The sequence below is a fragment of the Coffea arabica genome, chromosome 8c (assembly GCF_036785885.1).
Source record: "Coffea arabica cultivar ET-39 chromosome 8c, Coffea Arabica ET-39 HiFi, whole genome shotgun sequence".
In the NCBI taxonomy this organism is placed as follows: Eukaryota; Viridiplantae; Streptophyta; class Magnoliopsida; order Gentianales; family Rubiaceae; genus Coffea; species Coffea arabica.
In genome coordinates this window covers 44,164,089-44,185,878 of record NC_092325.1, presented here as the reverse complement: position 1 = coordinate 44,185,878, position 21,790 = coordinate 44,164,089, and the positions used below count along the sequence as shown (strand labels likewise).

The 21,790-nt window shown below is 37.0% G+C and overlaps 4 protein-coding genes across 5 annotated transcripts; 2 read left to right on the top strand and 2 right to left on the bottom strand.

Moving 5' to 3' along the window:
• Positions 1-10,097: 10,097 nt before the first annotated feature.
• Positions 10,098-10,466, top strand: LOC113706238 (nuclear transcription factor Y subunit C-3-like). Its single transcript, XM_027228120.1, has one exon. It carries the CDS (start codon positions 10,098-10,100, stop codon positions 10,464-10,466), a length of 369 nt encoding a protein of 122 aa, XP_027083921.1.
• An 850-nt stretch (positions 10,467-11,316) lies between these two features.
• LOC113706237 (uncharacterized) lies at positions 11,317-12,098 on the bottom strand. The gene is made up of 3 exons (XM_027228119.1): positions 11,786-12,098; positions 11,613-11,744; positions 11,317-11,528 (listed from the first exon to the last, which is right to left on the bottom strand). The coding sequence occupies exons 1-3, from the start codon at positions 12,096-12,098 to the stop codon at positions 11,317-11,319; spliced, it is 657 nt and encodes a 218-aa protein (XP_027083920.1).
• Positions 12,099-12,809: 711 nt separating this feature from the next.
• On the top strand, positions 12,810-17,904 carry LOC113707106 (DEAD-box ATP-dependent RNA helicase 8-like). Of its 2 annotated transcripts, XM_027229267.2 has the most exons (9): positions 12,814-13,266; positions 14,105-14,165; positions 14,468-14,702; positions 15,174-15,412; positions 15,763-16,014; positions 16,091-16,271; positions 17,096-17,184; positions 17,263-17,336; positions 17,436-17,904. In XM_027229267.2, the coding sequence occupies exons 1-9, from the start codon at positions 12,953-12,955 to the stop codon at positions 17,512-17,514; spliced, it is 1,524 nt and encodes a 507-aa protein (XP_027085068.1). In that variant the 5' UTR covers positions 12,814-12,952; the 3' UTR covers positions 17,515-17,904. The 2 variants fall into 2 exon arrangements, with proteins under 2 accessions (XP_071919759.1, XP_027085068.1); XM_072063658.1 differs by lacking the exon at positions 17,096-17,184 and having other exon boundaries at positions 12,810-13,266.
• A 723-nt stretch (positions 17,905-18,627) lies between these two features.
• Positions 18,628-21,151, bottom strand: LOC113707107 (remorin). The gene is made up of 5 exons (XM_027229268.2): positions 20,553-21,151; positions 20,404-20,457; positions 20,191-20,278; positions 19,507-19,588; positions 18,628-19,085 (listed from the first exon to the last, which is right to left on the bottom strand). The coding sequence occupies exons 1-5, from the start codon at positions 20,764-20,766 to the stop codon at positions 18,885-18,887; spliced, it is 639 nt and encodes a 212-aa protein (XP_027085069.1). The 5' UTR covers positions 20,767-21,151; the 3' UTR covers positions 18,628-18,884.
• Positions 21,152-21,790: the final 639 nt, after the last annotated feature.

The following is a 21,790-nucleotide window of genomic DNA, read 5'->3' as shown; positions in this document are numbered from 1 at the left end:
TTGCTCTACTTTTCTGTCCGACTGTATGTTTTTAATTATGCAGATCACTCGAACTAGATTGATTTTTTTAACCAGAAAGTATCCAATAAATTCGCTGTAGAAATATGTAGAGTGCTATCACGCACGGAAATTACTGCCAACCCACAATGGATTCGTGTTTAAAAAAGTATGAAATTATGATATCATAGCCACCAAACTATTATATATGTTCCTATAATTTAGTGGATCATATTCTATCAACTTTCACCTAATTAAGATAGCATCAAGAAACAAAACTAGCTAGTACTAGAACCCATAGACTTTTGAGCAATGTTTTTAAATTGGGATTAGAGAATTAAGGAATCATAAGAGTCTTTGGTTCGTGATTGACCAGTTCGATCGATTCAACTTTGGTTTAAAGGTTTAATTTTTTTATTTCAACATAAACGGCTTCTGGTCAATCCGATCCGATTATCAAAACATTACTTGTGAGCAGAAGCTGATTGCTTGTGAGTAGGAGCTGAATAGAGAGATCCCATGCCAGTGTTGGTACGGCAACACTGCTCGGAATGTAGTAATTAATGGCATGCTTACGATGTACGATAAATACAAAAGCTATTAGCCGTTTGGTGTTGTAGGAAGCGGTTCAAATATTTACGGATATAGTAGAAGAAGAAGAAGACAACGTGTTGTTCAAATCTAGTAGGGAACTTATGATTGAAGGCTCATGACCTCACAAAAGGGGGTATATATACTTCTAACCTTGGCTTGCCACCGCTACAAAATACCAAATGGGATTTCATCATATGCCGCCACCAATCGTTCTTTCAATTGTCGGACTCGGCTTAATTTGTTGGGATTCTGGTATCCCATAGTTTTCTAACAAACCTGATCTCAGCTGAAAATTTCCCTGGAGATTCAGTCTGTAGCCTTTGATTGGATTTCTGTTTTAAGATCCTAAATAGTAATCTAGCCAGTTGATGCTTTTTTTTTTTTGTTTGACCGATTAATTCCAACAAATTCCAATCAAAACACAAAAATATATATATATATATATATATATATATATATCGCACTAGCTACTTTTTTTTTTTTTGGTAATAAAAATATGGGTCCTCTATTTTTTGTTTAATTACATCTTGTTCGGCCTTGGAGAATTCAGTTCAATCAGGATCATATCCAGTTCATTTTTGGCCTCGTCATATCCGACCTAATTTCTAACCACTGACTTAGAAATCCTTAAGCCGTCCAGGCTATGGTAATTTGTCATATAATCTCCCTCAACTTTTGGTAAACGTGACCCTCAGTGTCCCAAGTTTTTTTTTTTTCTTCTTCTTTTCTGTCCTTAAATCTTTAATCATACGGTTCAATTTGATTTTTCACTCCAATTACTACTACTATTTTTCAAAAACAATTGCCTTTAACCACCTACTAAACTTTGATTATTGTTAAAAGTTAGTTTCCATCATCTGAATTTGGATGTAGTCTATAATTTCCTCTTGGTACAGATGCAGTCTATTACCAGTTTACTAGTACATGGCTTGCTTTACTTGATACGTGTGACATGAATACCTCGAAAGCTTACAGAAGAGGGCAAGGCAAAGATGGTGGTTTCGTTTTCCAACTTTTCTTGGCTTTAAAGTTGGTCATGGGCTGAGCGTGAGGTGGTCTTCACCAGCTAGTTAGCCACCATAGTTAAACTGCAATCCTATCCCGCGTGAGCTATCCTATCTTAGGCGTATGTGCTTTGATCAAATTGTCTACATTTTTATTCTTGCTTGTTGGTACAAAAACTTTAGATGGTTTTGTCCCCCAAATTATAATAGATAGTTTACAGAGACAATTATAGATCATCCATTAACATAATCTAGCTTCACATTAACAACATATATAATTCGAAAGTATGACCTTTACAAGGAAACGATTCAAAACTTATGACATATATATTTAGAGATTACCTGTTAACGTAACCTTCACACAATACAAAACTACTTATATATCGTTTCTAAAAATGCTTATAAATCACCTAACCTTTATATATAATTTGAAAATAAGACCTTTGTGAGGAAGTGATTCGCAACTTGTGAGTACTTACTTATAGATTACTTATTAACGTAATCTTCACACATGCACGACCCTTGTGAGAAGCAATCCGGAACGAATGTCTGTCGGCAAATTATCCAGTACTTCTGGCCATAACAGTTCTTGCATAGCAGTTCTTGTAGTTCATGATAGAAGACATTACTAGCAAAAGTAACTCTGAAATTCTGTCTTTCAATTCACTAGGGATTCAGTTCTTAACTGCCAAACCTTATTCATGCCTCAAGAAAACGGGGCCACGCCAACGCTAGACCAAACATTATATTTTGAATGTGGTCATCCCTTTTCTTTTTTTTTTTTTTTTTTTGGGGAAAATGTACGTGTGGTCATCTTCAACCACCACTTATACTTAGGATACAATGGAACCAACTACATCACATGGTCGGACCACAAGTCGTTCTGCATAAATGTGCATACAAGAGCAATTTCGTGTTTTTGAATATCGCATGGCCTTTTTATATATCTAGGGAACAAATAGAGAACTAATTAAGACGTAACTATGCATAAAATTGATCAATGTGAATCAGGAAAAAAATTCTATGCAATAACATTCATTTTGTTGTGTGAGATCAACTAAAATGTGTTAAGAGTAAAAAGGTTTAACAGAAATTTAGAATTAGGTAACTACTTTACAGATCTGCAATTTAAAAAAAAAAAAAAAAAAAAAAGAGAAATTCACTGTCCCTCTCCTTCCAAGATTCAAAAATAGAGGGACTTCAACGTAACATTAACTGGATTTTGTCCGAAAAATCCTTGATTGCAGAAAGCATTCATGTCAATTCATGTCACAAGAAGAGTGTGAGGAGAAAAAAACTCCGTGGAGCCTACACCTAATCTAAGATTAGTAGCAAGCAGCAAATGCTCATAAATAGGCTTGTCACTATTCCCCCACTGTTATTGTATTTCTTGTGTTCTTGATAAATGACAAAAAAAAAAAAAGAAGCAGAAATTGATGTGGAAGAAATCGGAATGAATGATGCTCGGCTTATTAAGTTTCAGGCAAGAAATTCACTGTCCCTCTCCTTCCAAGATTCAAAAATAGAGGGACTTCAACGTAACATTAACTGGATTTTGTCCGAAAAATCCTTGATTGCAGAAAGCATTCATGTCAATTCATGTCACAAGAAGAGTGTGAGGAGAAAAAAACTCCGTGGAGCCTACACCTAATCTAAGATTAGTAGCAAGCAGCAAATGCTCATAAATAGGCTTGTCACTATTCCCCCACTGTTATTGTATTTCTTGTGTTCTTGATAAATGACAAAAAAAAAAAAAGAAGCAGAAATTGATGTGGAAGAAATCGGAATGAATGATGCTCGGCTTATTAAGTTTCAGATGGTCAATGTCCTAGACCAAATCAATCACCTACTCGGGGAAGCGGGCAAGGATAATTTGGTGGGCATGCAACATTAATGTTTGGGGATAGGCCTTTATCTACAGGGATCGTTTGGAAACCTGAATATTTTCACTGGATGGTCCCCTTCAACTTTCCCAACTTTCTCATGAGATTGAGAGTTACCCTTAATCCGATTACCCCTTATGGCGTTCGCTGCACAAATGGTATCAATCTTAGTTCTCTTGATGCGAAAGCTTCAGAACTACAGAGCCCGTGAAAGCTAGCTAGGAAAGAATGTTTTGTTTTCAACTATGATCAAGCAAAAGGCCTAATAATTAAGCTATCATGTGAGAAACTCGTATGAAAGTTAGCACCATATATAATAGCTGTTGATTGGATAAATGAGGGTTTCATCTTTAACTACGTACGTTGCATGGTCCATGTCCAGGAGTTATATATGGCACTTTCCAGAATGCATTTCATCATCCCTGCGAGGACCAAATGGAGATGTTCATTGGATAGCTTAAACCATGGAGAGTTTAACAGGGATGTTTCACTGAATATGCCGTTCAAATTTTAAATCAGGATGATGTAACCCTATGTATGATATTACTGATGCAACTGAATGATGTCGATGCAATAGCTTGAAGTCTCTCCTGTGTGTGTCTCTCTCTCTCTCTCTTTTTTTTTTTTTTTTAAGTTAATGGTTTTGCAATTTACTCCCAGTAATTAAATGGATAATTTTTTTAAACATGTAGGTCAAGAAATTTAATCAATGATGCATTATGCAAAAAGTAACTCTCTATTCTTGTTAATCTTTCTCAATCTGTCAGATTAGTTTGATGTTCAAACTAATTTTAACTTTTTCACTCTGCAAAATGACTGGGGAACCTTCTGATTAATTACACTGAATTCGGGTCGGAAGAGAGGAAATTCTCTAGCTTAATTTGTGGGCAAGACTGATTACCGAACATGAATATGATAAATAAATATTTCAGTTCAAGCACATGAATGTGCCGCCGGTGGACATATCAATTGATTACACTGACCCATATGTTCCATAATTGAATTTTCAATTACGGGTAGTAAAAAAACTTCACACATTATTTAGGATAAGGTGACTTTCTTTCCAGTAATTGCCATACATGTTATCATTTTTACCATTCTATCTACACTATCTTTTTGGGTCCTATTCATCTTAGTTTGATGTCTGTACTTAATTAGCACACTGAATATTGTACATGAATTCTAACTGCATGAGATCCTTGACTTTTTACGGACTCTTTAGGCAGTTATTCATTATTGACACACATTTTTGAGTAATGCTGGAAAAAAAAAAGAAAAATATTTTTGAGTAATGCAATAATCACCATTTTCCCTCTTCAAAGGCAAAAACAAAAGCAGAAAAGAAAATATCCTGGGACTACGGGCGCAAACGAGTTAAGTCAAGTCGAACTTTGGCCTAATCGAACCCAATCTCAACTTAATTTTATGAAACTTGAACTCAAACTCGACAAACTCAAAATGTTCTCAAGCTCGAGGTTAAAAAATTTTTAAAAATTATTATTTTATTTTTAAAAATAAATAAAATAATAATTTTTTAACAAATAATAAAATATTAGGAATATATGTGTACTTTTACTATTAAAATAAATAAATAAATAAATATATATATATATATATAATCGAGCTCGCAAACTAACGGAGATTAATATTTTTAAACTCGAGTTCGATTTGATCAGTTTGAATTCAATTCGAACGTGATGTTGACCGATCTCGAGTCGTGCTCGTACTCGATCCTCTCGCCATTTGCAGCCATACCCGGGACATTGTAATTAGTATGCCAGCTGATCTGTTCGTTGCTCAACCATAAAGCAAATTATGGTGCTCATCCCACCAAAAGAAAAAAAAACTTGTTTCCCCAATGGTATCCTTTTGTCAAATTTTTATAGTAGGGATAGGCAATGGTAGAGCCGCATTGTGTTACACTTGCAACTTTGTAAAATTGAAAGAATTTTTATGTTTCTATTATAATTGCACATCTTCAAATTTGAAAAAAAAAAAAAAACCCTTTTTCCTTTACATTGTCCCCTTATATCATGAAAAATTCTCATTCCTCTTACATTAGCTCCCTGAACAATCATTTTCTTTTAGATATCTCTTCTACAGCATAAATGTTTTGATACTATTAAAAGACAAATTTGATTACTATTTGAATAAAGAATAACTTTGATACTTTTAAAATACGAAAACTCAATAATAAAAATCCTATTTTTATTTAAAACTTTTTTACACAATACCAGCATTATTTTAGGTGTACAATACCGCCTCCACTGGCCATAGGTCTTGACTCCGCCAATGGGAATAGGCACAAATTGTTATCCCCAAGAGTAATAGTACTATTAAAATATGATAAGTTCTATAACATTTTACTTCCATTTGGTATTTACTCAAGATGTGGTTCTTTCGAGAACCACAGTTCGTATCCATGACACCAAAATAAGGAACCATCAACTTCTAATAATTGTAGGTCATAAAACAATTCTGGTAATAGAAAATGTTTAACGGCATTCAAAGATCATACTAAGAGAGATTTGCCTGAATTGATTACGCACCTTTCCATATAATTATGAAGCATAGGATCTTTTTTGAACAATGTACTTGGCAGGTGTGTGTCACCACTTTTAGTACCCCTACTCGACCAGAAAGGGAGAAAAAGACCGTTGTCTTGTTTTTGTTATCTATAATTGAATACTAGTGAAATAACACTAAGCTTGGTTGATTCACCCCTTTTCTGGTCACGAGGAGATGATTACTTTGCTGTCGATCTTTTCTTTTCTTTTCTTTCACATGATAACATGGTCATAAAGTGTCGTTAACTTGAACAAGGGTTAACCTCCTGAAAAGAAACATATGCTAAAGCCAAAAGGAGGAAAAGGAAACCAAGCAAGAGTGGAAAATTTTTCCTCGATTACTCAGTCACGGGCCACAGCGGATTTTGGTCCTCCTAAAGATGCTATCTAATTCCTGCACGAATTTTTATCATTTCAAGTTGGCTAAAATGCACCCCTTGAGATTGGCTCGGACGGGTAGCCTCATTAAATTTCAAGATTGCATGTTCGACTCACCTCTCTACCTCTTGTATATTCTTGGGGAACGGAGTGCACGAGCGCAGGGAGATTAATCCAGCAAAAAAAAAAAAAGAGACTAAAATGCAATTTGATGATTTCGTGATAGTTTGGAGTAATTAACATTTACACGTCATATTTATTTATAAAGGTATAATGTACACACATTTACTATTACTTTTGTACATACAAATCCTATTCGTGTAGCTCAATCCTCAACTTTTATACAATCCTAAATCACAGCAAAGCAATCATGAGGCAATGTGCACAAGAATTCGACAAAGGAAGGTGCTCACGTGAAGATGGTCGACCCCATATGCATATAAACTATAAGCAACTAGCAAACACGCATTATATTGTCCTACCACAGACTGCAAAAAAAGGCAATTCCAAGGGGTCCAAGCTTTTTGTGCAGAAAGAAACATGACATTAGCATCTTCCATTCCCTTTGCCCTGCCAGCGCCAGTGGTCTCAGGTCTCATAAAAACAGATCATCATATCTGGAGGGCGGGAAAAAGAAAGAAAGAAAGAAATATGTGTGAAATTTGAGAGAATATATAGATCCCAAGATATCCATCCCAAGCCAGCACTGAAGAAGATGAACAAAAAAAACATCATGCGCTGGACAACCCTAAAGTCCCAAAATGTCACATGTGGGAAGTCCCCATCTATGTCACTCACTCACACACACACTTTCTTGCTCCTTGGAGTTGAGACGAAAAGGGTTAGCCATAATCCAACCCATATCAACAGTGATTGATGTGCCAGTGATTGACGTGCCAACACTCCCTCACGGGCTTGATAGGCGTCTTGTAGTTGTAGATGGATCAGGGAAACATGTCAACATGTAGGAGATTAAAGGGAAAATTGGTGATCATGCCTTTGTCTCTAGGGACTTAAAAAAACAGGAAGCAATTTGGAAATTCATGGCATCATTCTACGGGAAATTAATGCAGAAAAGTTTCAAGATTTTGGCTTCACTTTTCTCTTATACATTAATTTTCCGTTCATGAAATTTTAAATTAGGAAGTTTTAGGATGAATGTTAGTGACAGTCATTACAAGTTAAGCAATCCAGCACCTAATCCATGTCAGTCAAATGGAAATTTTGCATGATTTCGACATCCGCAGTAATTAATATAATTGTTGGTCAAAATGAGGCTTCTCCAATTCCCTTGATTTGGAGGAGTCCAAAATAGTCTAGTCTAATCTTGAAAAGCTTATCAATCGATTAAGAGTAGTCTTCGTGGGCCTGAAAGAAGCACAGAGGAAAGATCCCTCCATGTAGTCTACACTCGAGTTGCCGAGGACTTTCCTTCTAATCACTGTTCATCTGCTTGTCTTGGCTCTAGACGACAACATGTTTTAGTATTTGACGGCCCATTGCAGCCTCATATTGCTCTTGGGCATTCACTACCCTGGACCCAATCTCCATTTGATCTGAGGAATTCTATCCATTACTCTCTAAGCTGCAAGACTTGCCAGCCATTCCTTTCAGCTCACCTCATGTTGTTGCAGCTATACTGCTGTTATTACGTTATAAATATTTTGATGATTTATTCATTGTCTGTTTCACGGCTCACTTGCGATTTTAAGGTCTTGTAATGTATGGCGGTGAAAAATTCCACATTGCTTGATTTTTTTTTATTTTTTATTTTTTTTGAAGTTGAAGGAAAAACAAGAAGGAAGAAAAAAACTCAAGTTTAACGATTTTACTATAATGGACGGTGGTTAGCTCCCATAACATTTCTGAACCCCACTCCCCCTCAGGGAAAAAAATAAATAAATAAACAGAGCACTCCAGAATTTTTTTATTGAACTTTTGAGGCAAGGTCTCAGAAAATTCCAAATGAATTTGAAGGTTTAAATACTTGCAGAACAAAACATTAATTATTATGGCATAAACTGAGCCCAATTAAGTACATAATTGTCTATATTACTATAACCATTCTCTCTCATGATTCGGCTAGACCATTAGTTTCCTGCTATAAAACAATCTGCTTAATTAAAATACTTGAAAGTTGAAACCACCCAGTTACTGATGAATGAAGACGGTCACGTATTATGACAAATTTTGTGGAAGGTAAGGTTCGGATTCTTGATCTCCCGCACCACCAAGCCTGAGAAGGCTCGGGTTGACCACTGGGCGTTATTAGGTACATGAAATCTAAAGTAATTTAATCTATACAGGTTTCACACACCTAACGCAGACAAATAATATTTTAAAGGCCCTTTACTGTACAGCGGTTTTGCATAATATAAAATCTCTCGTATTTTGACCATTACCTTTTATAGCGTGCCGTTGCATTACATTACGTTGTACTCGTAAAGTCAAGACCAAGATTGGCCTCATTTGTCTGCACACGTTAGAACTTAAGGGCTATTAAAGCAGATCTTCTGTGCAATTTTCTTTGACCAAAGACTATATATAAAAGTGCCCAAGCCCTATTATTGTCTCTAAAGTATAAATTATATATGCCAATTGGCTTTGTTTATTATGGAAATTCAAGTGTTTGATGGAAATTCAGGTTAGGTTAGGACAGCAGTGGATGGAATAATGCTAATGATTCAGATCCCATTTGCCGCTGTTGTTTACTTTTCAAGAAGCTTAGACCAAATCTCAACCAAAGCCCTTAATGCGTCAGCAAGAATACGACGCAAAAGGTTAGACAAATCAACAAATGCCAATTCCAAATCTATCTGGGAGTATAAGAAATTACCTAGAGAACTAAATAACTACTCAAATAATTATTGAGTATTAAAGCAAAATGCAGTTGTATTTACTTGGTTAATTTCTTTATGTATGCCTCCAGGACCAAATATAAATTCAAGGTTACCGATGATCGGCATTTAATTTGTTCCTGGCTGCAACTGCTTGCCTATGCCATTGGTGACTTGCACTCAGTAAGAATCCAGAAGTCGCAGGTCTCAATTGTGGATCAATACAAAAATAACCAACTGATCATATATGTATGTATACTTGGGTACGTAGCTGGTTTTTATGTTCTTTGTGCTCCAATTCCAATGCATGCTTGGGTCCAGAATTATTCTTGCAAAACACAATTATATTTGAAGTATGCGTCCCATAAAAACGAATGCATAGTGTGGAAGTATTCGGCATGAAATCATGCAAACAAAATAACAGGTAGAAGATATATAATGGTAGCGTAACAGTGGAGTGTCTGTAGCCGGCCCCAAGCAGCAGGCTGGCCGGCCGCGGCCGGCCTGCCTGCCTGGCTGAGCAGCCCATCTTTTGCCTCGTTAGATCTTCATGCAAACCACCAAACAGATGGCTATGTGCAGTGCACATGCATATGTATAAATACATATTCACCCATCACTCTCAAAGGACTCGAGTCTTTGATCAACTCACTCATTTGGTTAACTCCAAATTTTACTCCGTTTCTATATAAAACTTGAACCAGTCTCAGAACTTTTTCTTCTTTCTTGCTCTCTCTCCCTCTCTCTCACGCGCGCACACACAGAAGAAGAGCTCTTAAAGGCTAAGCAATATATTTTCACAGTATTCGTGCTTGAAATCCCACTTTTGATCCCAAGATGAGGCAGGCTGGGACGTATTCGGGGATACTATCAGGAGGGATATCTGGAAAAACTGGACCTCATTCATTTCCGTTGGCAAGAATAAAGAAAATCATGAAGAAATCAGGAGATGATGTGAAGATGATATCTGGGGAGGCTCCCATTGTTCTCTCCAAGGCTTGTGAGCTTTTTGTTGAGGAAATTACCAGAAGGGCTTGGAGGATGACCATGCAAGGCAAGAGGAGGACACTTCACAAAGAAGATGTTGCTTCCGCTGTTATAGCCACTGATATCTTTGACTTTCTTGTCAATTTGGTTTCTGAACACTCTGCTACTTCTGAGCAGGAGGAGATCACTACTCCACCAGCCATGGATTTGAAGAGATAAACTGAAAAGAGCAGGATACATAACTATATATAACCACTCTTTATTCTTCGTACACTATTTTTGTTTCCCCTTATAATTTTCATATACAGAATATAAACAGTTTCTATGACGATTACTGTCAATTGGAGCCACAAGATTAAGCATCTTATTTCAACATTGTAACCTTGATTAAATGTGTAGTATTTTGACAATTGCTTCTTAATTTCTCAGAACTCAACCGTACGTGTTGCGGCCTGTAACAGGTTCCATCCACAAGGCATGTAATGTTCTTATTTTCTGCATTTGAAAAAACGAGGTATATTTCAAATAGTTGACTTCGTACCATTGAACTCCAACGAAGACATTTAATCTAAACCGGTTTGAAGCTGCACAACCAGGGCCAAGTATTTCAAACAATTTGATGCAACTCTTCTATCTAATTAAGTTAAAGTGCATGCACAGGCGCCTGTATGGCCAGAATCGTGCATTTTAGCCGGAGGAACCCGGCCTTTTGCACACACGGGATCCTTGGTGTCATTTTTCATTGACAACTCAGTGTCATTTCTATATTTATGCAAAGTGTCCAGTTTATTTAATTTATTATGTGTTATTTATTTAAATTTCTTCTCTCATCACGTGATAAATGGAATTGACACTGAATTTGACATCGAGTAATGACATAGAGGATCTCAACGGCCTTTTGCATGCCCTTGGTCACAAAATAATAATAATAATAAGAATAATAGGAGAGTAAGGATAGATGTTTTTGTTAAACTTTTTGTGAAACCTTCAGAGTATACATGTAGGATATCAAATTAAAAACGTTCATTCATAATAAGAACATCAATTACAATCAATGGGTCAACAATTCTCATATCAACGAAATTTCTCGGCCCCCATATTCCCCGTCGTCCCTGACATAGATCCCGTCTCGAGCAACTATAAATAATTGATCATCACCTGCTGCGGATGGGGATGATTCTGCCAGTAGATATAATCTACACCTGCTAATGGATGTTCCATCCTTGAATTCGGGATCCATGCAGAAGGGATTTTTTGCGACGGTGGGATGATGATCGGGCGCTGAAACATCCCAAACCCAAACATGACCTCGGAAACCGATCGCGTAGAATTTGCCATTGTGCTAATTCGCGTCGCTGAATCCACCCCGTCTGGATTCTATTCCTGTCCAAGACTCGTCTCCGGGTCTCCAGTACCCAAGATATTGTCCTCCGCCGTGAACCACCATGACAACGTAGTCTGAGGTCTCGGATGGACTCGCAGATAAAACCGCCCTTTCTATGAAAATCAAAGGATCCATCGGCTGGCAATCTTCATACCTGGGAAAGTGGTGATGTGGGGGAGCTCAATTTGAGCCCTGGAGAAAGGGTGCAGCAAACTCATCTCTCCCGAAACCCCAAGGGCAATGAACCATCCTCTGGATTCCATGCATTTTTTCTCCCTAGCCTCGGGGAGGAACAACCTGCTGCAGTTCCTACCCTTTGCAAGGCTGTAAAATTCTCGATCGGCACCCTCTTTATTTTCTGCAAGCATAATCCAGGGAGGTCCAGGCCATGTTTTATTAAAAGTAGCCTCGCCAGCCGCTGCCCTCCACGAGGTGCAAACGCCGCGGAACGCAAGAAAGCCTTCCATCAGGTTTACTCGTCTGGCGATTGAACCCAACAAGTCGTGCAAAAGGTCCGACCAATTTCTCATGACTAGTCCGACGCTTGCCAAAGAAGAGAAAATTGCACAATTAATTTCTTAAGCAATTCGGGGGGAAAAAAAAAAAAAAGATACAACAAATAGCTAGTAGATTGAGTCACTCAACAGTCTAAGACATATTTCTGTCTGCGGCAAGAATGAACGAAATTTCCAAATCCAAACTAAAATTGGATTTAGGAAGTGAAGTCAATCAGGGAAAATACCTGTAGTTTTTTTTTTAATAAATCAATAATTTGGGAAGTGTGCTATTATGAAGAAAATTTATTATTCCTCAATTCGTTTGATATCCATATGCTTAAATTAAATTGAATTTTGACAACGTACAATTACGACATGTTTGATGACCAATTGAAGTAATAAATGGAACTATTACGTTGAGATCATCTAATCTAATAGTATCAATGCCAAAACTGTCAACTAGTAATTGATTGATAAAAGCTACGCTGTGATCGGAGCATAATTCCAATCAAATTTGGAACTGTACCATTGGAAGTCTCGGGGTATTTTGCAACTGGCTCGTAATTTCAATTCGCAAACTTGCAACTAATCCCAAATTTTATTTAGCGGACAAAACTCCAGTACTAGTCACTAACCTCACTGATTTTCCAAATTAGGCCTTCAATTTTACAACAGTTCTCCAAACACCCCTCTTTTGATCTGCATTATTCTCTCCAAACCCCATCTGTTCATCTAAATCAGTCCTTCTGATAATCAGCTAGCGACATTCATAGAGAACACGCTTGTGAAGGCAGGGCCGGATTGTCTGACCTTATAATTTTTAGATGAACTCGCGGGGGAGGTATCCGCCGGGGATCTGGAACGGCCGCGGCGGAGGCGGAGCTGGAGGTTTTGGGACAGTAAACGCTAACCCTAATTTTCAGAATCGAAACCCCACTTACTATCATCATCAGCAGCAACAACAGCAATTTCAGCAAAATTATGGCCAGAGAAATTTACAGAATCAACAGCACCACCACCATCATTTCCAGCAGCAGCAGCAGCAGCACTGGATGAGACGAAATCCTAGTGGGACTCCATCTGATTCTTCTGTTAATGAAGTTGAAAAAACTGTCCAGCCCGTTAATCCTGATTCTGGGTACCTTACCTTTCTTGCTGTCATTTTAGGAACTTTTTGTGTCCGTTGTTTTGCATTTTCTGAAATAAAGTGCGAGTCTTTTCGCTAATTCCTGTGGTGTTTAGTTTCAGTATTTTTTTTTTTTTTTTTTTTGCTGGCGGACGAAATCTGTAGTTGTGTTATCTTGCTGTCTTGACAGATTTTGCGGCATTTTGAGTTGGGATTTATTTTTAAAATTTGTTGGCACGTATGATCTTATATTAGATGGGGTTGGGTCGTTTTTGGTGTTGGATCGATATATAGGGGCTGTGCAATGTCGAGTGTTAGTGGTAGTTTTTGATAGCACATGTATTTTTATTTTTATGCAAATTCAAAAAAGAAGTGCTTTTTCAGCTAAATATGGGTAGAGCATACTGGTTTTCTTGTTTATAGACGTGAAGCTTTGATTTCCTGCATGCCGTTTCATTTCAAACATGAATACTGGCGTAGGGTTGCAGCGATATTGAGTCTACTTTGTACCATGAATTATCAAGACCTTACTTGGTGAGCTACCAGTATGGGGTTGCCAAAGTAAAAAACTTTCATATTGTTTTCTTTCGAAGTTCATGTGCGTTGCCTTTCGCATAAAGCATTTTCAGGTTTCCAAAAATCATGGCATGGTTGTTCTTGTTGTTGATCCTACTAAAGTACTTTTTTTCATGTATTGTTACTATCCATGCTCGCATCCCTGTACTTGTGGTTGATTGACTTGCTAAATACTAGGATATGTCCATAGTATCTCAAATCTCTTCGTTTTCTGCATAGTAGCTTCCTTTTATAATTAACTTCTTTTGGACTTGTATTCTTCTTGTCCACATAGCTCTCAGGATTGGAAGGCTCGATTGAAGTTACCACCACCTGACACTCGATATAAAACAGAGGTATGTTAGGATGCGTACCCATCCCACGAAAAAGTGGTTTACTTGCACTTGCCATTGATTGTAACTTCTTAACCGGTGTTGAATTTCAGCTAGCAAATGACCTTCATTTCTGTTTTCTACTACAATCATGGTTGCTATTGCCTCTTAAAGTCAATGGGGTTGCATTCTAGTCTTTACTCAAAAAGTATTATTGCAGAAACCTGAATTTTGAAGAAAACAACCACAAGCACTCAATGATAAAGAAAACCAAGAACAAAAAGAAAAATCTTAGTTGCATGACTCACAATTTAGTTGTTGTACAGGATGTTACTGCAACTAAAGGGAACGAGTTTGAGGATTACTTCTTGAAACGTGAATTGCTTATGGGAATATATGAGAAGGGCTTTGAAAGACCTTCTCCCATCCAGGAAGAAAGTATTCCTATTGCTCTTACTGGAAGTGACATTCTTGCTAGAGCCAAAAATGGAACTGGAAAAACTGCTGCATTTTGTATCCCTGCATTAGAGAAAATTGATACGGATTACAATGTGATTCAAGGTACCTCCTCTACACATTTACCTTTTTACTACTTAAAGTCTTCATACGCTCCAAATGCATCTTTCATGGTATTCCCTTTGTATGAGTTTTAGTAGCATTTAGTTCAATAGTGGGCATTTAGCCCAGTGTTTGGATAAAGTATCAAACTGAATCTTCATGGTAATCTCAAATGCAATTTGTTGAAAACATGGACAGCAATCCATATGACATTGAAGTCCATGTTTAGCCTTTTCTGCATACAGTCATAAGGAGGAAACCTTTTTTAACCTCATGTAGTAATTTGTGAGCACATTTTAGTTATGTGCATAACTCTTTTGTTGGACCTATTATCCTTAAGAAAGTGTATAATAAGCATTAAGTTTGATTTATTAGACTATTTGTTTATTTGACCGTAAAATCTGGTATACTGCACTGCTGGTGGTCTAGCTGTCTCACCCGTAGCTTTTCTGGTATTTTTAAAACTGGATGCAGTTGTGATACTCGTCCCAACCAGAGAATTAGCTCTTCAGACATCACAAGTTTGTAAGGAACTAGGGAAGCACTTGAAAATACAGGTCATGGTTTCCACCGGAGGAACCAATTTAAAGGATGATATTATGCGGTTGTATCAACCTGTACATTTGCTGGTCGGGACTCCTGGGAGAATACTTGATCTTACCCAAAAAGGTGTTTGCATTTTGAAAGATTGTGCAATGCTTGTCATGGATGAGGTATATTGATGAGTAATTTCATGCTTGTTTTTTGAAATTTCCTGTTCGCAATACTTTATATATGTAAACAGGTATCTTTGTGTTTGTCTGTGTTTTTGTTTGCACTGCATGTCTTCCTATATCCTAATATAACTTATTGGATACCCAGAAACTTTTTGTGCCGAGGCATTTGACTGCCTCATTGAGTTGTCCAAATGGATTTTGGGCTTTGCTTCTAGAATCCAGCTTTATATGCTTTTTTTATTTTGGTTCTTGAGAGGTTTAGTTTGGGAATTTGTGAAGATTTTTTATTGTTTGATTTTTGCTACTGGAGTGATCTGGTGGAATATGAAATGTGCTTAAATTCACAGGCAGATAAACTCTTATCCCCAGAGTTTCAACCTTCATTGGAGCAGTTGATAGCATTTCTTCCTGTGAATCGACAAATTTTGATGTTTTCAGCAACATTTCCGGTGACTGTCAAAGAATTCAAGGATAGATATCTAAAGAAACCCTATGTCATTAATCTCATGGATGAGCTAACTCTCAAAGGTATTACTCAATATTATGCTTTTGTAGAAGAAAGACAAAAGGTTCACTGCCTCAATACTCTTTTTTCCAAGGTTTGACCGTAACCCACTTGTGTTGCTTCTCCATTTTCTGGTGACAAACTTTACAAGTGCACTCATTTGTTTGCAGCTGCAAATCAACCAATCAATTATCTTTTGCAACTCTGTTAACCGAGTTGAGTTACTAGCCAAAAAAATTACAGAGCTGGGCTACTCTTGCTTCTATATTCATGCTAAGATGCTCCAAGATCATAGGAACAGAGTATTTCATGACTTCCGTAATGGTGCTTGCAGGAATCTTGTATGCACTGGTCAGTAATTGATTTTTTTCACTTCAACTTCCAGCAATTTCTTTATGATGCTGCTACTATTTTGTACTGACTGTAATCCAAGTTGCAATCACTTTTATGCAATTTCACTGCCTAGATCTCTCTGGAGCTTTTGTTACATGTTTGGTAAAAAACTAATTTTCAAGGCAGCTCTGATCTGTTTGCATCACCTGCTTCCTGTAATTCATCTTAATATACTTTCCTGAAGAGCAACCTTTGTCATCAGTTAATATTCTGTCCCCCCACCCAAAAAAAAAAAAAAAAAAAAACCCTTCTCATCCTAATGTGCTGTCTCCATTAACTTCACACGAAGCATTACATTTGACCTTGCACTACTCTAATTTGGAGCTGAAAACTGTAGGATACTCGTCAACAGATCCATGTCTATTTCGGATCACAGATTACTTTTTGAATTTTAATCAATAGTAGGTATGGTTCTAATTTCAATTCTGTGTTATATTGCTCTGGATGAAGATTTTTTTGTGTAATATGCTTTGCAAGGGGAGGTCATTTTGACAATTGTAAAGAGGAAGAGATGGTCTTTTGTCCTTTAGGGATACTTTTATATAGTTGGGGCACAAAAATTGAATCAAAGTTGTGTTTTTATATGCAGACAAATGCTCTTCAATAGAATAAGTTTCAATGTAACTAGCCATACACTTTAATGAGTCTATCTGTATTTACTTCAAATGCGTGCTTGTTTTAAAATTGTTGGTTGCATTTCCACTTTCTGTGGTCAAGCATGGATGAATGATACAACTTTATGTCAAGGGTTCTGATTTTAGCGGAATTTTTTATTTGGACAGATTTGTTTACCCGGGGAATAGACATTCAAGCTGTCAATGTTGTCATAAATTTTGATTTTCCAAAAACTTCAGAAACATATCTGCACAGGGTATGTATGCAGTTAATATTGAAGAGCTGTACCGTACAGTTTTGTACTACTTGATGATATTGGAAATTCTCTGTTTAGGTGGGGCGTTCTGGAAGATTTGGACATCTTGGGTTGGCCGTGAATTTGATCACCTATGAAGATCGTTTCAACCTGTATGTACTTTTTCTGCCTTTGTGATTTATTTATTCCTTTTATGTGTTGTTTTTCATGATTTCTAAAATTGTTAATGACTCCGTATCTCTCTCATTTAGGTATAGGATTGAGCAAGAGCTTGGAACTGAGATAAAACAAATTCCACCTCTCATAGACCAAGCAATTTACTGCCGATGACATGCAATGAAACCTGAATATGGTGAGTGAGAGAAAAGATTAAAGCAATTATTGCAGTGATTAGATACGATATGGAAGAAAGGGAATGCTCAGGCTCAGCTTGGGCCCCATTTTGCTTGTTCTGTATAATTGTTGTTGGACAAGTTTAACTGCCCCATAAGAGTTTGTGCTGTTTAGGCAGTAACCATGCTTGGAATTCTTCTCATGGTGAGTTCGTACAATTTAGAATTTTGACTCCCCAAGTGATGGTAAAAAGTGGCTAGCTATCCCTTGTTTCCAGGCAGAATTTGAAGTCTTGCCTGGATCTTGATATTATTAAATCAGATGCTGTAATTTTTAACTCAGAGCACAACGTATAGAGCAAGATGGGATCTCTCCTTTTTTTCGTTTTGCCTGTTGTTTATTCTGCTGGTATCCGATTGGTTCATAACTTTATTTGAACGCCTCCTGTATTGAGTTCATTTGCCTAAAATTTCCCCTCTCTGTTTTTGCTTGAAATGAAACATAATACCCCTAGAACTGAGTGGTATTTCTAACGATTTCTCTATGCACGGGGAATTCTGGGATACGAAGGAAAGTTTGTAATTGTGTAGCTGTTCAAGAAATTTCATCTCCTTCCTAGCTGTCTTTTTTCCTTCCTTTCACTTTAGTAGAAATTGCAAGTTTGTTTGTCAATTTTTTGTTTTGGGGTTAAGGTTATTCTCCAACCTGACATTTGTAAGTACTATCTACTAAACTTAAAACAGAACAGAACTGATTTAGGACTTACAACTTCGTTCAGCCTCTGCTTGTTCTTGTGGAAGCATTCAAGTACTGATGATTATCTTTAAATTGCCATTGTATGGTACGTGAAAACCAAACCAAAAGGTCGTTTCTGATTCTTGAGAGAATAACCCATTCATCCATGATTCACCAATTCCAACTATTGCCCACGGGATTCACCAATTCCAGCTATTGCCCATGGGATTATTAATTCCTGATAAAGTCCTACAAACTTAACCATTATTTTTTTTGTAAGGTGCAATTGAAAAATTCACAAAATTTTTGAAGCCTCATTCGCCAGTGCGAGAAAAAGGAAGTAATACAGAAGAGCAGGCAGCATTATAGGCTTGGTTTGCTGGAATCAGACCAAATTGATTTTCAGAACTTGATTGGAGCAATCCAAGAAAAATACAGATGTCACACACATACAGCCCTCAAGTTGAGCACACAAACAAGTGAATGAAGGAAAAAGCGAAAGTGAATTATTTACCATTAAACAACAGAATACACAAAAAAAAAAAAAAAGTATAATTACAGAAGGTGCAAACCAATATTTGTACTTCCTTCTTTCAATCCTTGTCATGTTACCTGTAATGGGAGGAAAAGTTTTAGGAACCGAAGCATGCGAATAACTTCTTTGGGACGTTGCCAGTTGAGCGGAATTTGGCTGCCGTTTCCTCGACCTTGAGAATATCCTCTCCTCGTTTTGCTTCAACCATTGCCCTCTTTTCCTCAGATTTCCTGTGAATTTCGGCCATTTTATTTTTCATCCTTTCTGCAGCTTTGGCCTTCTTCTTCTCAAATTCTTCCTGCTCATTCATGCACGACGAACGGTTACCCATGTCTAAACAAGAGCTACCTTGCTCAAGAAAACTTTTACAGTTGATATAACATGAATTACGAATCATATGTCTAAACAAGAGCTACCACATTCCAAGGCCCTCGTCATTGCTTTGCTTAAACAATATGAAAGAAGAAACATGTATCATGGGTTGCTCAGGCTTAGCTTCTCTGAAAGATATTAAAAAGGTACTCCAAATTTTGATATTATGCACTGTTCATATTCTCTCGTAAAGGTATTTTTTTTCACTGAAATTAAGCTAAGATATTTAGAGTGCCCAAAATAGTTTAGCTGAAAAAGTAGGAATCAGCTTAATTTGAACAAATTACTAGAGTTAAGGCAGCTAAGTGACTCCCTCCTAAGAAAATTAACAGCAGGAAAGCCTTTACCTCAATCAGCTTTAGTTCCACCTCTACTGATGCTTTTTTTGTGTTCTCCCATGCACCAATGGAAGACAACTTTTTATAAGCCCTGAAGAATTATAATACTGAGGTAAATACGACTAAATACCAAACCATCAAAGAGGAAAACATCAAGTAAAAAAGAACTTTATATTGATTGAGGCAGAAGGCAAACAAATTTAGACATAAGAGTCTCAATTTCGATTCATTGATGCGCACAAAATTATGAATTGGCTAGAAAGTGAATTAGGATGCAACTGCGGTCATGCCAGGTTCATTTTTGTTCAGGACGAAAAGTCCAAATCATCAGCCCAAATGTGGAACCAACTATGATTCAAGAGTAACCCGTACTAATCTGTGTCTGTGTCTTTTTTTTGTTTTTTAACCTGGGGACAACTTCAAAGTTGGAAATTCATTCGCTATGTATTGGTAAAAAGAGAACAGATTGTAGGAAAAGAAATGTATGGGAAACTTTATTTAAAATTGCTGCTTTTGTATCTCTTGTGCTTTCAATTCCTTATATCTATTGCCTAAATTCTTAGCAGTTGCACAATACAGCATAGTTTTCATCACTTAATTACCTGGTAACAATTACACAGAAAAAATAGCAACAAGTAAAAACAACGAGATGAAGAGAAAACTGAAAAGTGAGGAAGGCCAAAGGAAACATACTTGTTATCTGCTTTAGCTTTTTCACTTTCTTCCCAGGCTTTTATCAAAGCCAATCTTTTCTCCAATTCTACTCGTGCCAGAGCAGCATCTAGTTGTTGATAACAAGTATTCACAAAAAAATAATAATAAATAAATAAAAAAGCCTAGCAAAATCAAGAACCAAGAACAACTAAAACTGGAAAGGGGGGGGGGGATTGTCACCCCGCAGTTTACCTCTGTCCTTGGGATCCACCTTGTTCTTTTCATCTTCACGGTGTTCTGCACGCTCTGTCATAATCAACTCAAGGAATATAAAATTCGGGAATATCCCAAGTAATCAAAATAACAAATAAGCTATAAATACATAGAGAGGGAGGGAATACTTTCTGCAATAAAAACCGGTTTCTCGATTGGAACAAGGGCCTTCTCAGATGAGTCATGCTTTGGGGGTTTTTCTTCAGGGGAGGATTCTTTAGAAGCTGCTGAGGCCGGGGCCAAAGCCTGAGGGGAGGATTCTTTAGAAGCTGCTGGGGACAAAGCCAGAGGAGCTGATGTCTCCTGTTCTGGCTCAACATGCTCAGCTTGTTTTTCTCCCATGTTTCAATCCTTGTTGCACTAGTTAGTAGCAAAACAAGTACTAGAATTCTAAGTTTCAGAGGGTATTATAGTGGCAAAGATTTCTTCAGAAAAACTCAGACTAAAGTGAAAGAAAGAGATGAGGCAGAAAGGTGGTAGGTAAATATAGTTAGAAGACGACGAAAAAGGTTGATTCATATCCTAAGACAGCTTGATTAGTTTAGGATGCTAGTCATTAAAGTTTGTGATTTCTTTCCAATTCTCTGGTTTGTGCCAAATGCTACCGATTCTTTTCTAGTATTTTCTAAGCGAGTGCTAGTATTAGTTTAAGTATAGTTTCTTGCTGTGACCACCCCAGAAAGCAAATGAAATCGGGTGTCTTGGATTTGGGAAGGTAATCCTTTGTGTGATTTCCACTTTTTCCAAAGATGCAGCGGAATTCCTACTTTTTCATTCTGTTTCTTGTTCCTATCATCTCTTCTTTTTTTTTTTTTTTCTTTTTTGGTATATAACGTACCTTTGCAACTATTTACAATGTTCTTGCACGTTAAACTTGGCGAATACTGGGGAGTTTTCTTCAGGTAGGTAGACTTTTGTGGGTCCAGGCGTTTTAATTAACAGCTTAAATCAATTAAACATTTTGTTAAGTATCATAACCGTAGCTGAGTATCATGCTAATATTAACTTTGATAAAGATTGCTTCTTTTTCGTAGACTCTGAGAAATAGATTGTCAGTTACATTTTGGGTCAAGCATGCATGGAAATAAAAAAGGGCAGGGAAGATGAGGATTTTTTTTCTTTTTTTTTTTGGTCTGTGGATGGGGATTTTTTTTTTTTTTTTTTTGGAGATAAATTCTTAAAAATTGATGTCTTTCAAAGAAATGATGAATACGAAAACTGCCCCAGCAATTTTTTTGCTTGTACAGTAATGAGATGTGAAGCTAAAAGAAGCATCTTTGCAAAGGAGGAGATCATTCTTAAGTTATTTGGAATAACACTATACTAATTTTTTGTGATATAATGTATATAAAATAAAAGGGTGATT

Bases quoted from the DNA above. Each gene is read 5' to 3' on its own strand.
- LOC113707107 (XM_027229268.2), bottom strand. From the start codon at position 20,766: ATGGGAGAAAAACAAGCTGAGCATGTTGAGCCAGAACAGGAGACATCA. The intron at 20,279-20,403 runs GTAAACTGCGGG...ATCAACAACTAG, and splicing joins GGTGGATCCCAAGGACAGAG to ATGCTGCTCTGGCACGAGTA. The intron at 19,589-20,190 runs GTATGTTTCCTT...ATAATTCTTCAG, and splicing joins AAAGCTAAAGCAGATAACAA to GGCTTATAAAAAGTTGTCTT.
- LOC113706237 (XM_027228119.1), bottom strand. From the start codon at position 12,098: ATGGAAGGCTTTCTTGCGTTCCGCGGCGTTTGCACCTCGTGGAGGGCA. The intron at 11,745-11,785 runs GTATGAAGATTG...TGATTTTCATAG, and splicing joins CCACATCACCACTTTCCCAG to AAAGGGCGGTTTTATCTGCG. The intron at 11,529-11,612 runs GTGGATTCAGCG...GGGATGTTTCAG, and splicing joins AGGAATAGAATCCAGACGGG to CGCCCGATCATCATCCCACC.
- LOC113706238 (XM_027228120.1), top strand. From the start codon at position 10,098: ATGAGGCAGGCTGGGACGTATTCGGGGATACTATCAGGAGGGATATCT.
- LOC113707106 (XM_027229267.2), top strand. From the start codon at position 12,953: ATGAACTCGCGGGGGAGGTATCCGCCGGGGATCTGGAACGGCCGCGGC. The intron at 14,703-15,173 runs GTACCTCCTCTA...AACTGGATGCAG, and splicing joins GGATTACAATGTGATTCAAG to TTGTGATACTCGTCCCAACC. The intron at 16,015-16,090 runs GTTTGACCGTAA...ATTTGTTTGCAG, and splicing joins TCAATACTCTTTTTTCCAAG to CTGCAAATCAACCAATCAAT.